The sequence below is a fragment of the Zonotrichia albicollis genome, chromosome 1, assembly GCF_047830755.1.
Source record: "Zonotrichia albicollis isolate bZonAlb1 chromosome 1, bZonAlb1.hap1, whole genome shotgun sequence".
Classification (NCBI taxonomy): Eukaryota; Metazoa; Chordata; class Aves; order Passeriformes; family Passerellidae; genus Zonotrichia; species Zonotrichia albicollis.
In genome coordinates, this window is record NC_133819.1 from 118283065 (window position 1) to 118301111 (window position 18047).

The window sequence follows — 18047 nt, forward strand, 5'->3', positions numbered from 1 at the left end:
ACCTCTGGAGATCTTCTACCCAATCCCCTGCTCAGTGCAGGGTCAGCTAGAGCAGTTGTCCAGGATTGTGTCCATCTGGATTTTGAATATTTCTAAGCATGAAGATTCCACAACCACTCTGAGCAATTTGTTTCTGTGTTTAAACATTCCCCAGTAAAAACTGGAAGTTCCTGTATTTTTATCTATGCCTGTTGCCTCTTCTGTCACTGAGTATCACTGAGATTATTTGTTTGTGTTCTACTATTCCACTCCATCCCAAATATTGATATGGAAAGACAGCAAAACAGAAATGCCCTTGTCTGGTGCCATGAACAACTTCGGCTGGCCATGGGATACCACCAGAGCAGTGTCCACTGCATTGACAGGGCCAAAGACTAACTCCTGCTTGCCAAACAAGGGAAGTTTTGTACTGCTTATTTACCATTTTAAATCAAAATTGCTTAAATTGTTGTGCAAGAGGGTGCTTTGAATGTAAAGATAGTTGCAATTTACAAAGATTAGTCAGGGCAAAGGTACTTTGGTGTCTTACTACAATTTATTTTTCAATAGGTTAAGGTGCAATTAGATACACACACACACCTTTTCAAGAACCATGAACAGGTTGCCTCAAAAATGCGAAATGTTGTTGTGAAGTCCTCTGAATAATATGTTAATGCAGCTAAAACAGGGAGCAGTACTTTTAAAATAAGTCGCTTGTGTTTTGATTCATCTCATCATCAGACATCTATGGTCACTCTGTGCTATAAATGGCAGAGAAATAAACATTATTGGGGTCCTATTAGTCCTAGGCTCAATGCTAGAGACAGTATACAAACCCCCTTAAAGTGTGTAAACTTGCACATACCTAGAATGTGACTGCTTTCCTTGAACGAAACATGTGCGCTAGATACACAAAAGCCAGATGAAACCAACAGAAAGATTGCTTCTTCCAATTAGTACTTTTCTTATATTAATTTCTAGAGCAAAAAAATACAGGGAATCTCAATGCCCAGAGCTGAAGGGCCATGACTGTGAGAATGATCAACTCCCAGCTGACCCTGAACTTGTGCAGGATCTGCTGCTCCAGTTGGATCCCTGCTAATCCATGGGGGCTGATGGGATTCATCTGAAAATCCTCAGAGTTATCTGATGTCACTGCAATGACTCTCTAGATCATTTTTGAGTGGTCTTGGTGATCTGGAGAAGTCCCAGCTGACCAAAAGCTGGCAAATGTCCCAGTTTTCAAGGAGGGCAAGAAGGAGGAAATTTCAGGCCTGTTAGTCTCCCTTCAGTGCCCAGTAGAATCACAGGAAAAAATATTCTGGCAGTAGTGAAAACTACCTGGAGGATAATGCAGTCATTGGTCCCATTCAGTGTGGTGATAAGGGGAAAATCTTGTGTGTCAAACCAGATATCCTTCTACCACAGAGTAACCCACTTAGCTGAACAAGGAAAGTCAGTTAATGAGACCTTTTTGGAATTCAGCAAAGCTTTTGATGTTGTCTATTACAGTGTCCTTCTTCTTGACAAAATATCCAATACTCAGCTGGATATGTGTTGGGTGAGCACCAACACCAATGTGATGGGTGAGCAACTGGCTCAGGGGTCAGGTACAAAGAGTTACAGTGAATGGGGTGACATCAGGCTGGCAATCTGTCACTAGTGGGGTTCTGCAGGGCTCCGTCCTCAGCCCTGTGCTCTTCAACAGCTTCTTTAACGAGGTGGATGCAGGACTGGAAGGAATACTTAAAACAATCAATGGGAGGAGCTGCTGACTGCCTTGAAGGCAAAGTGGCCCTGCAGAGAGTCATTGAGAAATTAGAGAGATGGGCAATCACCAACCATATGGAATTTAACAAGGATTCTGCACCTGGCATGGGGCAGCCCTGGTTGTGTGAACAGTGTGGGGAACAAGAGCTTGCAGACAAATGCTGAGGAAAGGGACCTGGGCTCCTGGTTGGTGGCAAGCTGAATGTGAGTCAGCAGTGCCCTGGCAGCCAGGAGGGCCAAGTGTGCCCTGGGGTGCAGCAGGCACAGCATCACAGCCAGGCGAGGGAGGGGATTGTCCTGCTCTGCTCTGGGGCAGCCTCAGCTCGAGTGCTGGGGGCAGTTTTGGGTTCCGCAATATAAAGCTATTAAGCTATTAATGAGTGTTCAAAGGAGGAATGAGGATGGTGAAGGGACAGGACAGGAAGCCACACCAGCTGAGGTCACTTGGTTTTTCAGCCTGGAGGAGATGGGGAGACCTCATTGTGGTCTGCAGCATCCTTATGGGGGGAAGTGGAAGGGAAGGAAGTGATATCTTTACTCTCCTAACCAGCCACATAACCTCAGGAAAGGGCATGAAGCTGAGTCAGGTTATTTTGGATATCAGAAGAAGATTTTTCACCCAGAGTGTGATTGGGCACTGGAACAGGCTCCCCAGGGAAGTGGTCACAGCACCAGCCAGACAGGATTCAAAAGGCATTTGGACAATGCTCTCAGGCACATGCTGTGACTCTTGGGGATGGTCCTCTCTAGGGCCAAAAGTTGGATTCTATGAACCTCGTGGGTCCCTTCCAACTCAGCACAATCTGTGATTCTACATTTACTGGTCAGCTGAAAATGCTTTCTGCAGCAGTGGCTGAGAATACTGCAAATCGTCTTTTCTCTGTCATTAAATAAAGTAAAGCTATAGAATGAAATCAGGATGTTTTAGGACAGTGAAATATATATCTCATGGTAAGTTATTACATTAGATTGTGAGCTGCATTGATTCATATCGTGAAAACCTGACAATCTACATTTTTAATACTTACCATAGTAAGAAGAATGTGAACAAAATTATTTTGGAATCTTTTTCGGAATTGACTGATTTTTTAATTTTTCTACATAAAAAAGTAAGTTAAAAATAAAACTGGAAACACTTTTCAGCAAAGAAACCCCTGATGTATTTGGAAAATGGAAATCCAAACACAAATCCTTTTTTGTGTCTTAGAAAATAGCAGCAATTGTTCAAACCATGACTGTGCCCTACAGATAGATATCAGAATTTTAGAATAGGAATCTAAGCAGCTTTTAGCAGAAACAAAAAAGAAATTTTTACTGCAGAGCTTAGTAGATACAAAAATCTCAGTTGGATCCCTCTCCACGTTATTCAGAAGGGCGGGGCATAGCATTTGAATTATTTGGCTTTTGGGCTTTGGAGGTCAGGTGGGTTAGAACATATTTACTCAATGCTGTGATTTTTGTTTCTGTGTAAAAAGAAACAGCATAGCATCTAAACAGAGAATTTAGGATTGTTGCTCCCAAGGTGGTGTGCATCCAAGTACCATTGTGGTGGAGAAACCTGTATTTTGCTGTTAGAGAATGCAAGAATTTTTGTGTGTAATAAGATGAAAGCAGAGATGATCAACAGTGATCACAAAAGGAAAAATTTTCAGATTTTTCACAGTTGACTTAGAGCAGAAATTTTCAGCTTGCAGCTGGGAAATGCTGCAAAGGACACACAACTTTTTATATCCATTGAAGGGCAGTGGGTCAGACAGAAAAAATATACTAGTGATGAATACTATTTAATAATAATTTAATCTGGTAGTCAAAAAGAAAATAAAAACCTGGTGATGTTGCAATTTCAGTCCATTCCATAACAGTTTGAAAGCCACATGATTATTTTTTGCTGCCTCATACTAGAAATATGTAAATTGCCATTTAGCATAATCTCCCAAATCAGTTGCTTGTCTATATTAAAATGCAACCATAAATCACTATTCATGTCACATATCTGTAAAAAATATGCAGTGAAAACATTTGGGCAAACATAATTTCTTTGAAAATTATGGCATAAAGTCTTCCTATTGAGCATCCAGTTTTTGTTATCTTTCTTTGGAGATTTTTTTTTAATGAAAATTTTTTATTATGCTTTAATGAAAGCTCCAGGCATAAGAATAGGAATAATTATCATACAAGTAATTCACAGTCACGATATTCAGTCCTGCAGTAGCAAAGGATGTAATTTATTAAGGATTCTCATCAAAAGAGAGGTGACATCTAATCTCACAAAATAGCTAAAGCATAAATGAACAATTGGGAACTACAAATGCATCATGTATGGAATGACAGCTACTCCTAATTCTAAAAGCTAACCGTGAGAAAACTGGCTCTCTATAACAATACTATGCACTATGTGAATGCCTGGTCTGGATGACTCTATCATTGCTTATGAAAAAGTTCCCTTTCTAAAAGTACCAGATTCACTCAGAGATCTTGCTCTGAAGCTCATTGTCTCCTCCAAATTGGGAGGCAACTCCTAGCACAAAACAGAGAAAATGGAGGATAACAAATCTCTGTAACAATAAATTCATCAGATCCTCCTTCCAAAGCTCAACAAGCAAACATTACAGCACACAGACCTCAGAAAATTAAATAGTCTTGAATTTTCCCATAATTTTGATCCCATTCAATTTTGTTACCACAAGAAATCATGATGCTCCTCTTTATCTAATGTTTACTCATTTTTCCCATGTTGGAATTTTTTAATCCATTAATAACAAAGTATAAACTATGCTTCCCATCTTGAAGACAGAAATGAATTTTAAAGAAAGTTATACTTCAAGGGTGTAGGCAGGGAGATAAACTGCAGGACTGGGCACACCAGAAGCTCCCTCATCATCATATTATATTAAAGAACCCTGTCTTCTTTATTGGTCTTGGGTGGAAGCTCTGCCCTGGAAGCTCTTTAGGCTGCTGAGCACATTCAGCACTAGGGATAGTAGGTAAGCACTAAATATTTTGAAAGCATTTGAGATCTTCAACAGCTCCCTTCCCTGCTTGTATTTAAAGGAGTGTTTCCCGAATTCCTCATGCAAAAAGCCATAAAGATGAGAATGGACTAAAGCAAAGATCATAAAAAGGAGCACGGGCACCCAGGGAGGCGAGTGCATCTGCAGCAGTCACTGCTATCATGTGTGTTTTTCTGCACACAGGTCCCAGTCCGTGGTGGAAGCCGGCACACTGAAACACGAAGACCAGGGGGAGAGTGAGAACACGCAGCCACTGCTGGCTCTGGACTGAGCTCTCAGGAGCCCCAGGGAGATCCATGAGCAGACCCCACCATGGCAGAACCCCACGGAGCACACCACGCTCAGACACACGCACGCACACACGCGTTCCGCTCGATGACAAGTCCTTCGTGTTTCCTGACCAGTAACAAGTGTCACCAGCCATCTGTCCCCAGGGCTGGTGCTGAACAAGAACTGAGAAACTTCTACTGACACAGCAGTCTGTCCATATACAAGGAATTGGATTTCTGGTTTGTTTTTTTTTTTCTCTTTGACTTGTGACATTAAAATATTGGAAATGGTGAGAATGCATTCTCTGTTTAAAGAAACCAGGGTGTGTTCATAGTGTTTCTGAAGACTCCATCAGGGATGTTCATTTTATAGAAGTGAAGGTTGTGAGAGTTTTAAAGAAAAGCATCTCAAATTTAAACTTTACGCTGTAATCAGCAAGTGCAATCTGGGTTAGAGGGCAGAACCATCAGCATCTATAGAGTACTTGAGTTTTACAGAAGGATTTTGCATTTAATAAAGAACCCCAGTGCCAGCATAAAGCCATTCAACATGACACATTGTGACTGCCTCCTGCCTCATCCATGCAGCTTATTTGGGGTCACATTTCAGTATCTAGCAAAAATTGTTCTCAACTTTTGAAGCCCTTCTAAAACTGCCAGCTAAGTGGAATGAGCTGTGTGAGCAGCAGACACACACAATTTGAAACGTAATTACTTGATTTTAATGATGATTCAAATTTCCACAGGCAACTTAGGAGCCAATAAGACACGTGCGTGTGCATGCGTGTGCACGTGTGAAGGGGGTGGTTCCAGGGAGACACACTGGACAAATTCAGCAGGGATTAATGGTTCAATCCAGATTGTTTCCTTTAGGTCACAACAGCAAACGAAAGCTCTGCAGAACCATTTACCCCCTTCCCTCCTGCAGTCAGGGAAAAGTGTAGCCAGAAAGGTATGCTGATTGCAGATGTGGGCCATGGTTAAAATGAAAAGGAAATCTTAGAATTAATTATCCAGTACAAGTTTCTGCTAGAAGGAAATGTTGAAGAATAGAAGAACTGAAATGCCAAAGATCAGTTTGTTTTATCTCTGTTTGCTCTAGCTGCAAAGAGAGTACCATCCCTTCATTGAAATGGAAACCAGATTAAAGAAATAAAAGAACAATCATTATAAAATTGCATGTGCAGTGACTTTATTTTTTAAAACAGTTACAATCACTGTACACACTTTAAATCTTCAATCAAATTGCCATACATTGACAATTCACTAGAACAAGCAGTTGGCAACAATATATCAAAGGTAGCAGTGTAAACCATACACAGAAAATGAGATGATAATGGGCACAGGGGTTTTTAATGTGCACTGGAACATCCACTGAATTCTCAAGTGTTAGGCTGAAGTGATGATACAGTTCAAGTGCACATGGCCAGCTCTAACAGATGGACTAACAAAATACTGCCTTTATCTACAACAACATTTTATGGCTGCACAGGGCAGAAAGGACATCCTGCCAGATCCTATCAATACACCTGGGATTTACCCCCTAGTTTTTGTACAGAATAACCTCACTCAGACTAATCTCTCACTGCAGCAACATGTCATTGACACAAAGCCTGGCCTCCATGACAGAGAGCCAGCTTTTAAGGCTGTGGATGGTCCCAGCAAGGCAACACAGGAGCGAGAAAAAGAAGCAGAAGCTTGCAGGAACATTATAAAAATAAGATGACTGAGCCCATTTATCTTTGGGGCTTCTTCCATCCCCCCCCCCCCCCCACCCGACATCATCACCACCTATTACAGGAAACAAGGATGTCAAGGCCTGGTAGCAGCTCCGTCCCCTTCCCTGGGCTCACAGAGACTAAAAGGCATTTGGATTTGTCAAAGAGAACATGCTTAACACAGAAAGCAAAAACCAAAAGAGACAAAAAAAGACAGACATTTGCTATTATACTGCAGCATTGAGGAAGAATACTTTGGTTTACAATTTTTCTCTGTTAATACACTTACCCCCACTGCCATTGAATCTTTGTGATGATCTGTTACAATCACTGTTCATTAAAGTGGGTCTTGATCTGCCCAAGAAGTGCAAATACCACTGAAATCTAGTCCTTGAGGATCAAACCTCACAAAGGATAAATGATTTACTTTCTTTAACTGTGATGTGAATAAATACATATGATGCCTTGTATATAACTGTATGAAGCCTGCATTTAACTGTAGACTCTTACACAGATTCTGTGCAAACAAGGTAACAACAGGCAGGGAGGAGCATGGTGATGAGTACATACTGTGTTACAAACTACATTGCCCTTGTCTGCCATTTCCCTCTGTAAATAAATCTAACAAAAAAAAAAAAAGCAAATTGCAATGGATTTCCATTGAAAAAAACCACTTCACTCCCTCCCTTGGCATTTCCAATGCTGAAAAGCCTTTCCAAGACAGAATATCACTTGGCAAACAGGAACACCTAAAACAATATGCCTGAAATTCACTGCAGAATTTCTGCTCTATATATCCTCCCCATATACAGAGCTAATCCAGTAACTGTACCTAACAAAATTATCCACTCTCTGCTCCCTGACAGGTGGGCACAGAATAGATTCCCTTCAGTGTTGCAGGAACACCTTGTCTTATTTGAGGCACTTAAGATTTTTAAATGGCTAATGTATCACTACACAATCTAATAAACAGTGCTGCTCTGGCACACACACATCTTGGGGACATTCCTTTTATCTATTTGCCAATTTTATCTATTTGCCAATTGCAATTGAATAAGATAAAGTATGAGCCAGAAAAAGGAACAATAAAACAATCTGAAGGACGGCATGGATTTTCATAAAAAAAGCTCCAAAGCTTTTACCACTCCTTTATCATTTACTCTGAGCTACAGAAACTACAATGCAACATTAATAAAAATATTCCTAAATCATCAATTTTGTTTAAGAAGGTCTTGATTTTTTTCTTTACACACACAGTCATTATTTTAGAGAATTATCTTATAATTTGTACTGCTTGATCACTTCAAAAAGATATAAAATATAGGCTCTGACTTGACAGCTAATGGGATATTTAAAAATATTTTTACTCTTTTACCCCCACAAAAAGTACCTTATTTCCAGTTTTGCATGATTCTCCAAATGATCTCCAAAAGCATTTTATATTATGTGAAACTTATAAATCTTTATAGTTTTTCATTATTATTAACTGAGAACTGTTACTTTCTGGTATATTGTGTATAGTTTCATTATTATTTTTAATATGGACAACACGTTAAAACCTAATTATCTTTGCTGTCTAAAAGTGACTCTTGAATAGACAGGGTTTATCAGTTTAATATTCAAAAAAGGAAATTAAAGTGCACACTTCCAGAAACTGTTCACACTAATTTATGGTGCAGTCACCATGTGTTATATGGCATTAGAAGATTTAATGACCTAGTAAAATATAAGAATCAGAAAAGCATTCAGTTTATGGGAATGCAAAGCTCTTATCTGCAGTTTGCTTCAGCAAATGTGACATTCAGGTCACGATACTCCAATGCCACGATGTAGACTCTGCAGTAATAAACCACTGAGTACTACACAAATAAAAACTGTTCCATGTCTTTTGGACAAGAAAGTCAAAGCTGCAGAGCATAAGTAATCTCAGTGCCTCCTTGCTTAGTGTTTGTCACTCACAACCCTCAGAAAGGATGCCCAGAGCATCCTAGCACCCCTGTCCACACTCAGCTGGCGCTGTGGCTGAGGGGATAACAGCCAGCCACAAACATCAGCAGTGCAAGCTCTGCTCTCCCCCTCCTGTTAGTGTTCTTAGAAGTTAAAAGTGGTGGGTCCTGCACACTCCAGCTCCCATCAAACAGTACAGACCTAAAAGATCTGCCATCTGCTTAAACATCTGACTAGTTTTCTTTCTTGAAAATAGGCCTTCTTATCTGTAGTAAATTCTGTATGGCAAACACAGAGTACACTGTAAACAGTACCAGGATCAGGCTACTTCAGCATTATGTCACTCATTTCAAGACAAGGAAAACACCATGAGGTCAATTAGAGGATCATTCTAGCACTCTGTAGGATGCTGGCAGTGGAAGTTAATACGAGGAAATAACTTGAAGGTCTTTGTCTGCTCTGCGTTCCGGCAGGAAGCCAAGTTGGACCTTGTCCCTCTGCCCAAAGCACAAGAAATTCTTCATACATTTTTTTTTCTGCTGAATGATCACCCAAGGGCAGCCAAGGAGGAGCCCCTGGAAGGAGGGGCCCCAGACCCTTGGTCGGTAGAGAAAGGATATCACACCAGAAGCTTTTGCAATGATAGGAGAAACAGCAGCTCACCATATAATCCTAAGAATGGTCAAGTACTTCAAAATGTCAGATTTGCTCAGCATTTTCCAAAATCACATTATCAAACTGCAGGTCACCTGCTAACTAAGAGAACTATTCTGTTTTAGAAGAACAAAGCTTCACGAGGCAGCTATTATGAAAGTTTCTGTTTACATTTCCAGGAAGGCAAAAGAAGGCCACACTTGGCAAAAATTAAATTTGTTCATATATAGTGTTTTCCTTCTGCCGATAGCTAGAGACACATTTGCATATATATATCACCTTTTTAAAATATAGTGGTTAATTAAGGAAGATTTGTTCATAATTAAGCTAGAAAAATACAGTTACTCAGGTAGAAAAAAGTACAAAACACATATAATCCATTCACATTATCTACAGTGATAACATAGGGACATGTTCTATGCCTAAAGCAGCTAACATTACACCTGCATACTGATTTTCAAAGTCAGTTGTGTGCATATGTTTGCAAATATCTTACATGTTGCTTCCCAGACAAAAGGCCAGGAAGTATTCCCTAGATGTAAAATCATAAATCATGTGCTTAAACATAGTCAAGCAGGTGACTGACTGACCGACTGGTTTTGTAAAGAAAATACAAGCATGGCAAAAACATCTGCACATTCCTCAGCTTGAAAATCCAGACCTATTGCTTTTTGGCTGACAAAAGTTGTGTTTTCAGACTTGCAGCCAGAAAAACAATACACATCAGTGCTGTATCAGTATGAAACGAAACATGGCTTCTTTCTGCTTTTAAACCAATCCACTCTGATTGTTGAATGTCATCCTTATCTTTTCTTACCCTTAAAATGTTTGTATACTTTGTATGCTGGATAAATTAATCCCATTTTCATACTCCAGAGGAGTTAATACTCCTCTGCTCCACACATCAGAAGAAAGCCCCTAAATAGCAGGAAGGGTACGTCTCTGTTGGGCTGTTAACTCAGGGTGCCACACATCCACGATGAATATCAGGCGGTAACTTTCAGCATCCTGCCATACTTCATGTTCAAAGGAGTCATCAAAAATAAGAACTTTCCCTTCTTCCCAGTATCTGCAAAACAAAAAAGAACACACTTTAGTGTAGTACTTGAAGGGCCATGGAACAGGTAAGCTATAGATCAGCTCTGAAGATGCTCTTTGACATATGAGAAAGATTTAAACAGTACAGATTGCATAGTCAAGATTTCACTGCCTAATCCAGAGAGACTGGAGTATGGGAGCTTTAAAGAAACTACAGAAAGATTAGTCTAATGGACCTTTGTATTATTGAGGGATTCTCCCCGCTCATTCTGCACAGTTATGCTCACAAACATATTCAGACATTTATGGTGTATGTTATTTATTATACTTTTAATTACTTGAGTGAGTATAGTACTGGTGTGATAATTCACTTTTCTTCATTTCTAATCAGACGCATCAGTGATGTGCATAAGTGATAGAAACGGAGGGAATGACTAGTAACATGGTCATACAGTTTAAAAATAAATTACTTTAAATCAATTTGCTTTTTCTAAAAATCAGAACAATGCCTTTGGAAGGTCGTGTGGTCCAAGCCTCTGCTCATAGAAGGACTCACTGCAAAGTCAGATCCAACTTTGAGATTAGATGAAATATTTAAAAATCCACTAGTGAAGAGCCTGAGATATCTGCAACCATGGGCACTCTACCATCCTATTGTGAAAACTCCCTTTTACCTAGGTGAAAGTTCCTTCACTGTCACTTGTGTTCATTGCCTCTCATTCTACAACTGCAGCTCTCTGAAAAGAGTCTGGCTCTGTCTTCCTCACAGTCACCCCTCAGTAGTTAAGAAGTAACTAGGCTACTCTAAGGCCTTCTGGTTTCCAGACTCCAAACCAGTTTGTTGAGTTTCTCCTCCTAATCATCTTATCCATCCTCCACTGGAGTCCCTCTAGATTATCAAAGACTTTTTTTGTACTAAAGCCTCCCAAACTGGATACTGTACTCCAGAGGCAGTGTCTTGAATGCAGAAGAGAGAGGAAAAAATTGTACTGCTCAAAGTGTTTCCTACAAATTTACTAACTCAGTCCAGTACACAGCTAGACTTCATCAATAAAAAAGAAGATTATAAGTCATGTTCAACTTGGCCCCTAGGGTCCTTAAGCCCTTTTCTGCAAAGCTGTTTTCTAGGCAGTCATCACCTGCCACTGCAGCTGCAAGGTGTTTATCTGTTCTCAGCTGCAGGGCTTTGCTTTTGCATTTGTTGAACTTCATCACATTTCAGCTGGCAGCTTCTCCAGCCTGCTGAGACCCGGATTCATAATTTTGAAGAGAAGCTGAACACCTGATTATACTCCTCCAGGTGAGACTGCATGAATACCAGTCAAGGTAACAATGGTCAAAGGAACATTCCTTCCTAAAGTCACTCTACCAGGAACACACAGTCAATTTTTTTAACAAGGTTCCTCAGGAGCTGAAGCAATCCAAGAGGATGGATGCTCTCAGAGGAAAGTAAGTACTAAGAACAGTAAAAATGGTCAAGAAACAAAGGTGTTGCCATCACCGATGGAAATGCACTGCTTAAGCTCATTCAGCTGTATTCATTTACAAAAAAAACAAATTTCTTTTTCAAAAACAGGGTGAAAACTAGGTTCATACTTCCAGTTCATCTCCATATTTTTAACTCAGCAAAAGGAAAAAGTAACCATCAACATTTATGGGGATGTGCTGTAATGTTCTGAAAAGAAATTGAAATAGGATCAATTGAAATAATCAGGTAAACATATTTTAAACAAGAGTAGAGAAACCAGAGAGCATAACATAGTAAAATAATTTCACACTGACTTGCACATGCCTTAAAGGCCCAGATAAACAGCCTTTTGCAGGTTTCAGATATGAACATGTGGGTTTTTTTGCTACCACATCAGTTATCTGGTAATGAAAATGTTGTATGTCACATAGACCCTGAGTTATTGGTACTGCACTAAAGTTACATTGGTTTTATTAAAGTCCATGGGAGTAAACCACTTGCAATGCTATAATGTGGTAAAAAAAATCAAGCAGACTTTGGGCTGTATAATTTGTTTGTTTTTTGGGGTTGGTTTAGTTTTTGGGGTTTTCTTGGGGGGGGTTGGTTTTGGATGGGTTTGAATAGGGTTTTTTTGGGAGGTGGTGCCAAGGGGGTTTGGTGGGGAGGGTTGGGGGATTTGGCTTTGCTTTGTTTGGAGCAATTGAGATCTAGTGTTGTTTTTCTTGTTGGGGGAGTAGCTGGGTTTTCCCTTGGTTTAGGGGGTTTTTGAGTTTCTTTTTTTGCTTCTGTTTTTTTTCTTTTTTTTTCTTTTTTCTTTTTTTTTAATTAAATCAAGCCTGAAAAGAACTGCTCTAAATAGCCTGAAAGTGCAACTCAGTTAAGGACAATAAAAACCCAGGCACCCAGATGAAGTAGCTCCAGAGGTTAAAACCCAGGATCTATAATTTGCATCATAATGGGATTGGCTGTTTTGCACAACAAAGAAAAAGTCATAAAGCTGACGGGACTATTAGCCCCTTTTGAAAAGGCTACAAACCCCACCATTAGCATGCAAATAAATATTTTCTAGAAGCCTGATGGTGTGAGAAACACTTCTCAGTGGTAATACAGAGACCATATTGTTCCGGTCTGGTGCTGAGCCACTTTGCAGTAGTTTCCAGATAATTCTCCATATCAGTTCTAATGTCACCTGTTAAAGGTGAGATCTCAGACTGGCTTCTGCACAATGGCTCTATCTTCACCTTCATTTCAAGATAAGGTTACCTTCCTTGATAGAGATGCTGGATTATGATAACTAGGTATTATTTACCTACCACTTTTGTGCATTATACCCTGCATTTTACAGAGCTGGGACTTCAAAATGGCCAAGTGACCTAAAATTATCAATGCTATACAGAACAAGAAACATAGAATCATAATAGTTTGAGTTGAAAGAACCTTTAAAGGCAAAACCTGCAATGAGCAGTGACATCTTCAACTCCATCAGGCTGCTCAAAGCCCTGTCCAGCCTGATCTTGAATGTTTCTATGGATAGAACATCTATAATTCCTGTGGGTGACCTGTTCCAGTGTCTCACCACCATCTCTATAAAACACTTCTCCCTTATATATAATCTAAACTGACCCTCTGTTAGTTTAAAAGCATTACCTCTTGTCCTGTTGCAACCTATCTGATACAAACTGTCCCAATCTTTCCTAAAAGCTCCCTTCAACTTAAAGGCTATCATGAGGTCTCTCTGGACTCTTGTTCTCAAAGCCAAACAACCCCAGCTCTCTCAGCCTTTCCTCATAGCAAAGGTGTTTCTGCCCTCTGAACATCTTTGAGGCCCTCAACTGCAAGACACACCAACTCCAAACAGCTGCAAAAAGCTCTTCTGCAAATGAAGGAGTAAAACACAGCACAAGACAGTGCTTATTTGCCTGTCCATCAAATGATGAGTTCCATTGTAACCCTGTAAACAACCATGCTGGGTGGTGTTGGAACGCAGGAAATTCCTCTGGCTGTCCTGGAGGACTCGAGACCCTGGCAGGGGGCTCAGAGACCTTGGCACGGAGTCAAAAACACTTGTACCTTCGATTTTAGCCCTTGGGAAAAACAATTACCAACTTTGTATGAAGATGTACAAGCCTCAAGAGTTTGAATAGAATGTTAGTGAGTTTATCACAGGGTGAAATGTAGAATTTTGGGGTTTTTAGAATGGGGGTTCAGGGGGCAAGATGGAGAAATCTGGGCGTGTCCAGTCTTTCTTCTTCTTCTTCTTGGCCTCCATCTTCTGCTGTGATGTTGGCACTTTTAGATTGGTTTAGGGTAGAGACAAACTGTCTAAACATAGGTGATAGGTATTGGAAATTTATTGCAAATAATGTCCATGTAGTTTTTAGTTTAAAAGATACCACCTCTGAAGGCAGTCAGTGTGCCTTGAACCGACTGTCAGACAGACCTCAGTGGGTGGGAGAAAGAATGTTATAGACGAAAAATAATAAATAACCTTGAGAACAAGAACAGAAGAATCTTGACTCCGTCTTCGGCTGCTGGGCTGGGAAAAAGAGACTCTCTAACACATTTCAGGGTCATCATGATCACAGAGACCCCCGAGAGGCTGGCACAGAGGTAACCAAGCACGAAATTCTCATTGTTTCTGTTCTCTCTCTCATGCACACACCAGCAGCACAGGAGGCCAGAAAAGCCATGATGCTAATCTTCCTTTCCCAGCCAGCTCTCATATTGGAAACCACCAGTTTACCACTGCTCTGAAGCACCACGGGGAAAGGAAGGGAAATTGCTCAACCTAGGTCTTCCTCCTGGCACCATTCCCTCTGCCAGTAGTTCACACACCTCCTCTGCCAGAGGGGAAGGATATGTAAAAGCCTTTTCACTGCCAGCAGCAGACACACTGTGAGTGTTCCAGGGAAAATCTCGCCCTTGTTTCTGAGTGTACAGCTCTTGTTGTAAGCAACTGATCTTAACACATTTCAGCAGAAGTTGTAGTCAGCTCTTAAAGTGCTTTGTGTGTGAAATGAATATGTCTGATGCATAAGACTGACCCAGGTTCTGGAATCTGGACACTGACATGCTCTATGTTCTGTCTGCAGCAACAGGCATTTTTCTGCTCTTGACTTTGAGGGAGTGTTGCTACCAAGGAGGTTGTTAAGTTCATTCTCCACAGGATTATCCCTTCTGTCCAGGTTAAGACAAAGAAGGGTTCCAGCCCTATAACAGGTGCTGAGCTGTGGACACCTGCTCTCTTGGCAGCAGAGCAAAACCACTATTTTGTTCTCACTAGCTACTAAACAGCCATGCAATGGTAATGCCATGCAGTCACCACCTATCTGAATTCACATTAATGTCATCAAGTGAAAAGATTCCACACCTCTGTATCAGTCCTCTGGGGCAATATTAAATTGGTAGCAAAAAAAATTAGCTACCTCCCCCTCCACCCAACTTGTTTTGGATATTGGCTTGAATGCTGGAAAAAAAAAAGTCTGTCACTTTCTAGATGTAGGCAGTGTAGGTTGTAACACTGATTATAAGCTACATGTTGGCAGGAGAGTATAGCAACAACACTTTCTGTTATTAACAGCTGGATACTTCTAGCCTCAAAAATTCCAAATATTTCTGGTTGTGGTTGTTTTCAAATGTTATTAAAAAAAAACCCTCCTTTGCTATGTATTGCAGTCATGCAGACAGGAGTAGCATTTCCTTTCTCAATATCAAATTAATTCTATTTCTACCATTAATTATATTATTGCATTGAAAAGAATTCAAAATTAGCACTTGCTGCCCCCAGAAGCTGCAGAATATTTCAAAATATATGTACAGATATTAATTAAACTATAAAATTAATATATTAATCAAAATATATATACAGATATTAATACATGTCTTAAGTCCAGCAAATTTAGCCTGAAAGCAATAAGCAATATAGTTAACACTACATTTTTCTTTCTGTGCTTAATAATATAATACAAAAAACATAGCATTTTCCCATCTTTCTAAGGGGAGTATATGCCCTGATTGTAAATGTATAAGCTATTGCATTTAATTTCATTTGGACTGAGCAAACAGAGATAAAAATGACTTGAAATCCAGTACAATTTTTCCCTCATGGGTAAGAAAATTCCCTTAAAGCACACTTTAAAACAAAATTGCTGAGTAATTCATTGGGCCTAACACTTCATAGATGTCTTCAACCTGAGATCAACTTCAACTGGAATATTTTAAATTAATTATAACAAATAATACAAGCTGAAAAGGAAGCTTCTTCTGGAAGTACCATGGTATTTTGTCACAGCAGAGAAAAATCTAGGTATAACTTAGTCAGCTTCTGCCAAAGCAGTAACAAATTCTACATCTCTCCAAAGTCAAAATAAATACAGGAGCTCTGTTGGCAGCAACATTAGGCTGTCATTGTAAAAGTAAACAGAGGCCCCATAGACCAAACCCACTGTTATTTCCATGCCATAGCAGAGAAGAGCAGGTTTGTCTCAAAAGGTTCTCCTGGCACTGTTTCAGAAATGATTTTTATAAGTTTGTACCATGAATCAGAGTGCAAACTGCCTGTTTAATGAAATATGTTACACATCCTGGTCATCAAAACAACCCCTTTTCTTCTTTTTTAGCTACATGCAGTCCCATCCCTTCTTCAGCCTTGAGGAAAGTGGGGAAAAAAACACAAAAAGAAGCAAGCAAGCAAGCAACTCCCTTCCTCCCAAAACATTAAAAAGAACCCCAATATTGGAGCCATACCTGTTCTCCTGGGCACACCGTATTCTGCAGCCTTCCTTAGGGATCACCAAGCCCAAATGCATCCTCAGCCGACAATTGGTGGGCCCAGTGTGGGGCCAGACATGAGTCCCTGGGTGCATGATAGAATATTTGATCTGCAAGAAGAGAAAAGCACATTTTTTAACACATTCTGCTTCACAACTATGCTGCAGGGAGTCAGGACTTCATTTAGTCTCATCCTTGGTGATGGGTGAAAAGTGTAATGCCATCTTTTGTTTGAGTTTCAGCAGCAATTCTGTGTCATATCCTAAAGGCATTTAATACTACAAAACATATGTCTTGTGGTGTGTGTGTGTGAAACCAGGGGTGTATTTGTGAGTGAAAGTACACTGTTTTAATTTTACTTAAAATAACCAGTATTCATACTTCAGGCTGAAAATATCTTCTGCCTACAGTCAGAAAAAATACCTTCTTTCCTATGGAAAGATTTAAAAGGATGGACAATAGGAGACACAAATCTGTGTTCATCAGACTGGCCAGCCCCTCTCAGATGACATGTCTGTGGAGGTCACTGTCAGCCTCGGCTGTAGCAACCATGAGAAACTGGAGCTCAAGATCATGAGTGGATGGAGAAAGTAAAAAAACAGAATTACTATCCACAGCTTCAGGAGAGCAGATTTGGTCTTGCTCAGGGATCTGCTGGGAAAAATCCCATGAGAGAAGAGGGGTCTAGGAGAGATGGTTGATTTTTAAGTAGCACCTTGTCCAAACTCAATAATTCCTATGTGCAGGAAGCAAGGCAACCAGAAAAAAAAAGAAACACGAAAAGGAAGCAAACAGGAGATGGAAGCAGGGTCAGGCCAGCCAGGAAGACTGTAGAGACACTCTCTGCAAGGGCAGGGGTGAGGCTGGGAAAGTCAAAGCTCTCCTGGTGCTGAATCTGGAGATAGAACTGAAGGGTAACAGGAGAGATTCCTACAAATATCTCAGCAATAACAGGAAGTCTAGGAAAAACATGCCCACCTACTAAACATGACAGAATATCTGATGACAAAGGACATGGAAAAGGCTGAGGCACTTCATGTCTTCTTTGCCTCAATCTTTGCTGGTCTGACTTTCAGGAGCACCAGGCACCCGAGACCAGTGAAATAGACTGGAGCAGTGATGATTGATCTTCTGTGGAGCAGGTTAGGAAACATTTAAACAAACTCCACAACCTGGTTCATGGGTCCTGATGGGATCCATCCATGAGGCCTGAGGGAAATGGATGATGTGAATCCATACATAATCCAGGCAGTCTTTGAAAGGTCACTGCCACCAGCAGAGGTCCCCTGGTAGAAAGGAAATGTTGCTGTCTTCAAGAAGGACAAGTAGGATGGTCTGAGGATGTACTGTCTAGTCAGCCTCACCTCAACCCTTGGAAAGGTGATGGAGCAAGAAATCCTGGAAACAATTTTCAAACACACGA

General features: G+C 40.4%; 2 protein-coding genes across 10 annotated transcripts in view; one reads left to right on the forward strand and one right to left on the reverse strand.

The window, feature by feature from the left end:
* The window catches only part of CLVS1 (clavesin 1), a 103660-nt gene extending 96269 nt beyond the window's left edge, over nucleotides 1-7391 (forward strand). For both annotated transcript variants that reach the window (XM_074551498.1, XM_074551503.1), the window contains one exon: nucleotides 4944-7391. In XM_074551498.1, coding sequence (XP_074407599.1) covers nucleotides 4944-5031 — 88 coding nt within the window. In that variant the 3' untranslated portion in view covers nucleotides 5032-7391. The remainder of the gene's footprint in view (nucleotides 1-4943) is intronic.
* ASPH (aspartate beta-hydroxylase) overlaps nucleotides 5271-18047 on the reverse strand; it is a 113176-nt gene continuing 100399 nt past the window's right edge. For all 8 annotated transcript variants that reach the window (XM_026791517.2, XM_026791521.2, XM_026791505.2 and 5 more), the window contains 2 exons: nucleotides 16601-16734; nucleotides 5271-10417 (listed from right to left, as the gene is read on the reverse strand). In XM_026791517.2, coding sequence (XP_026647318.2) covers nucleotides 10267-10417; nucleotides 16601-16734 — 285 coding nt within the window. In that variant the 3' untranslated portion in view covers nucleotides 5271-10266. The remainder of the gene's footprint in view (nucleotides 10418-16600; nucleotides 16735-18047) is intronic.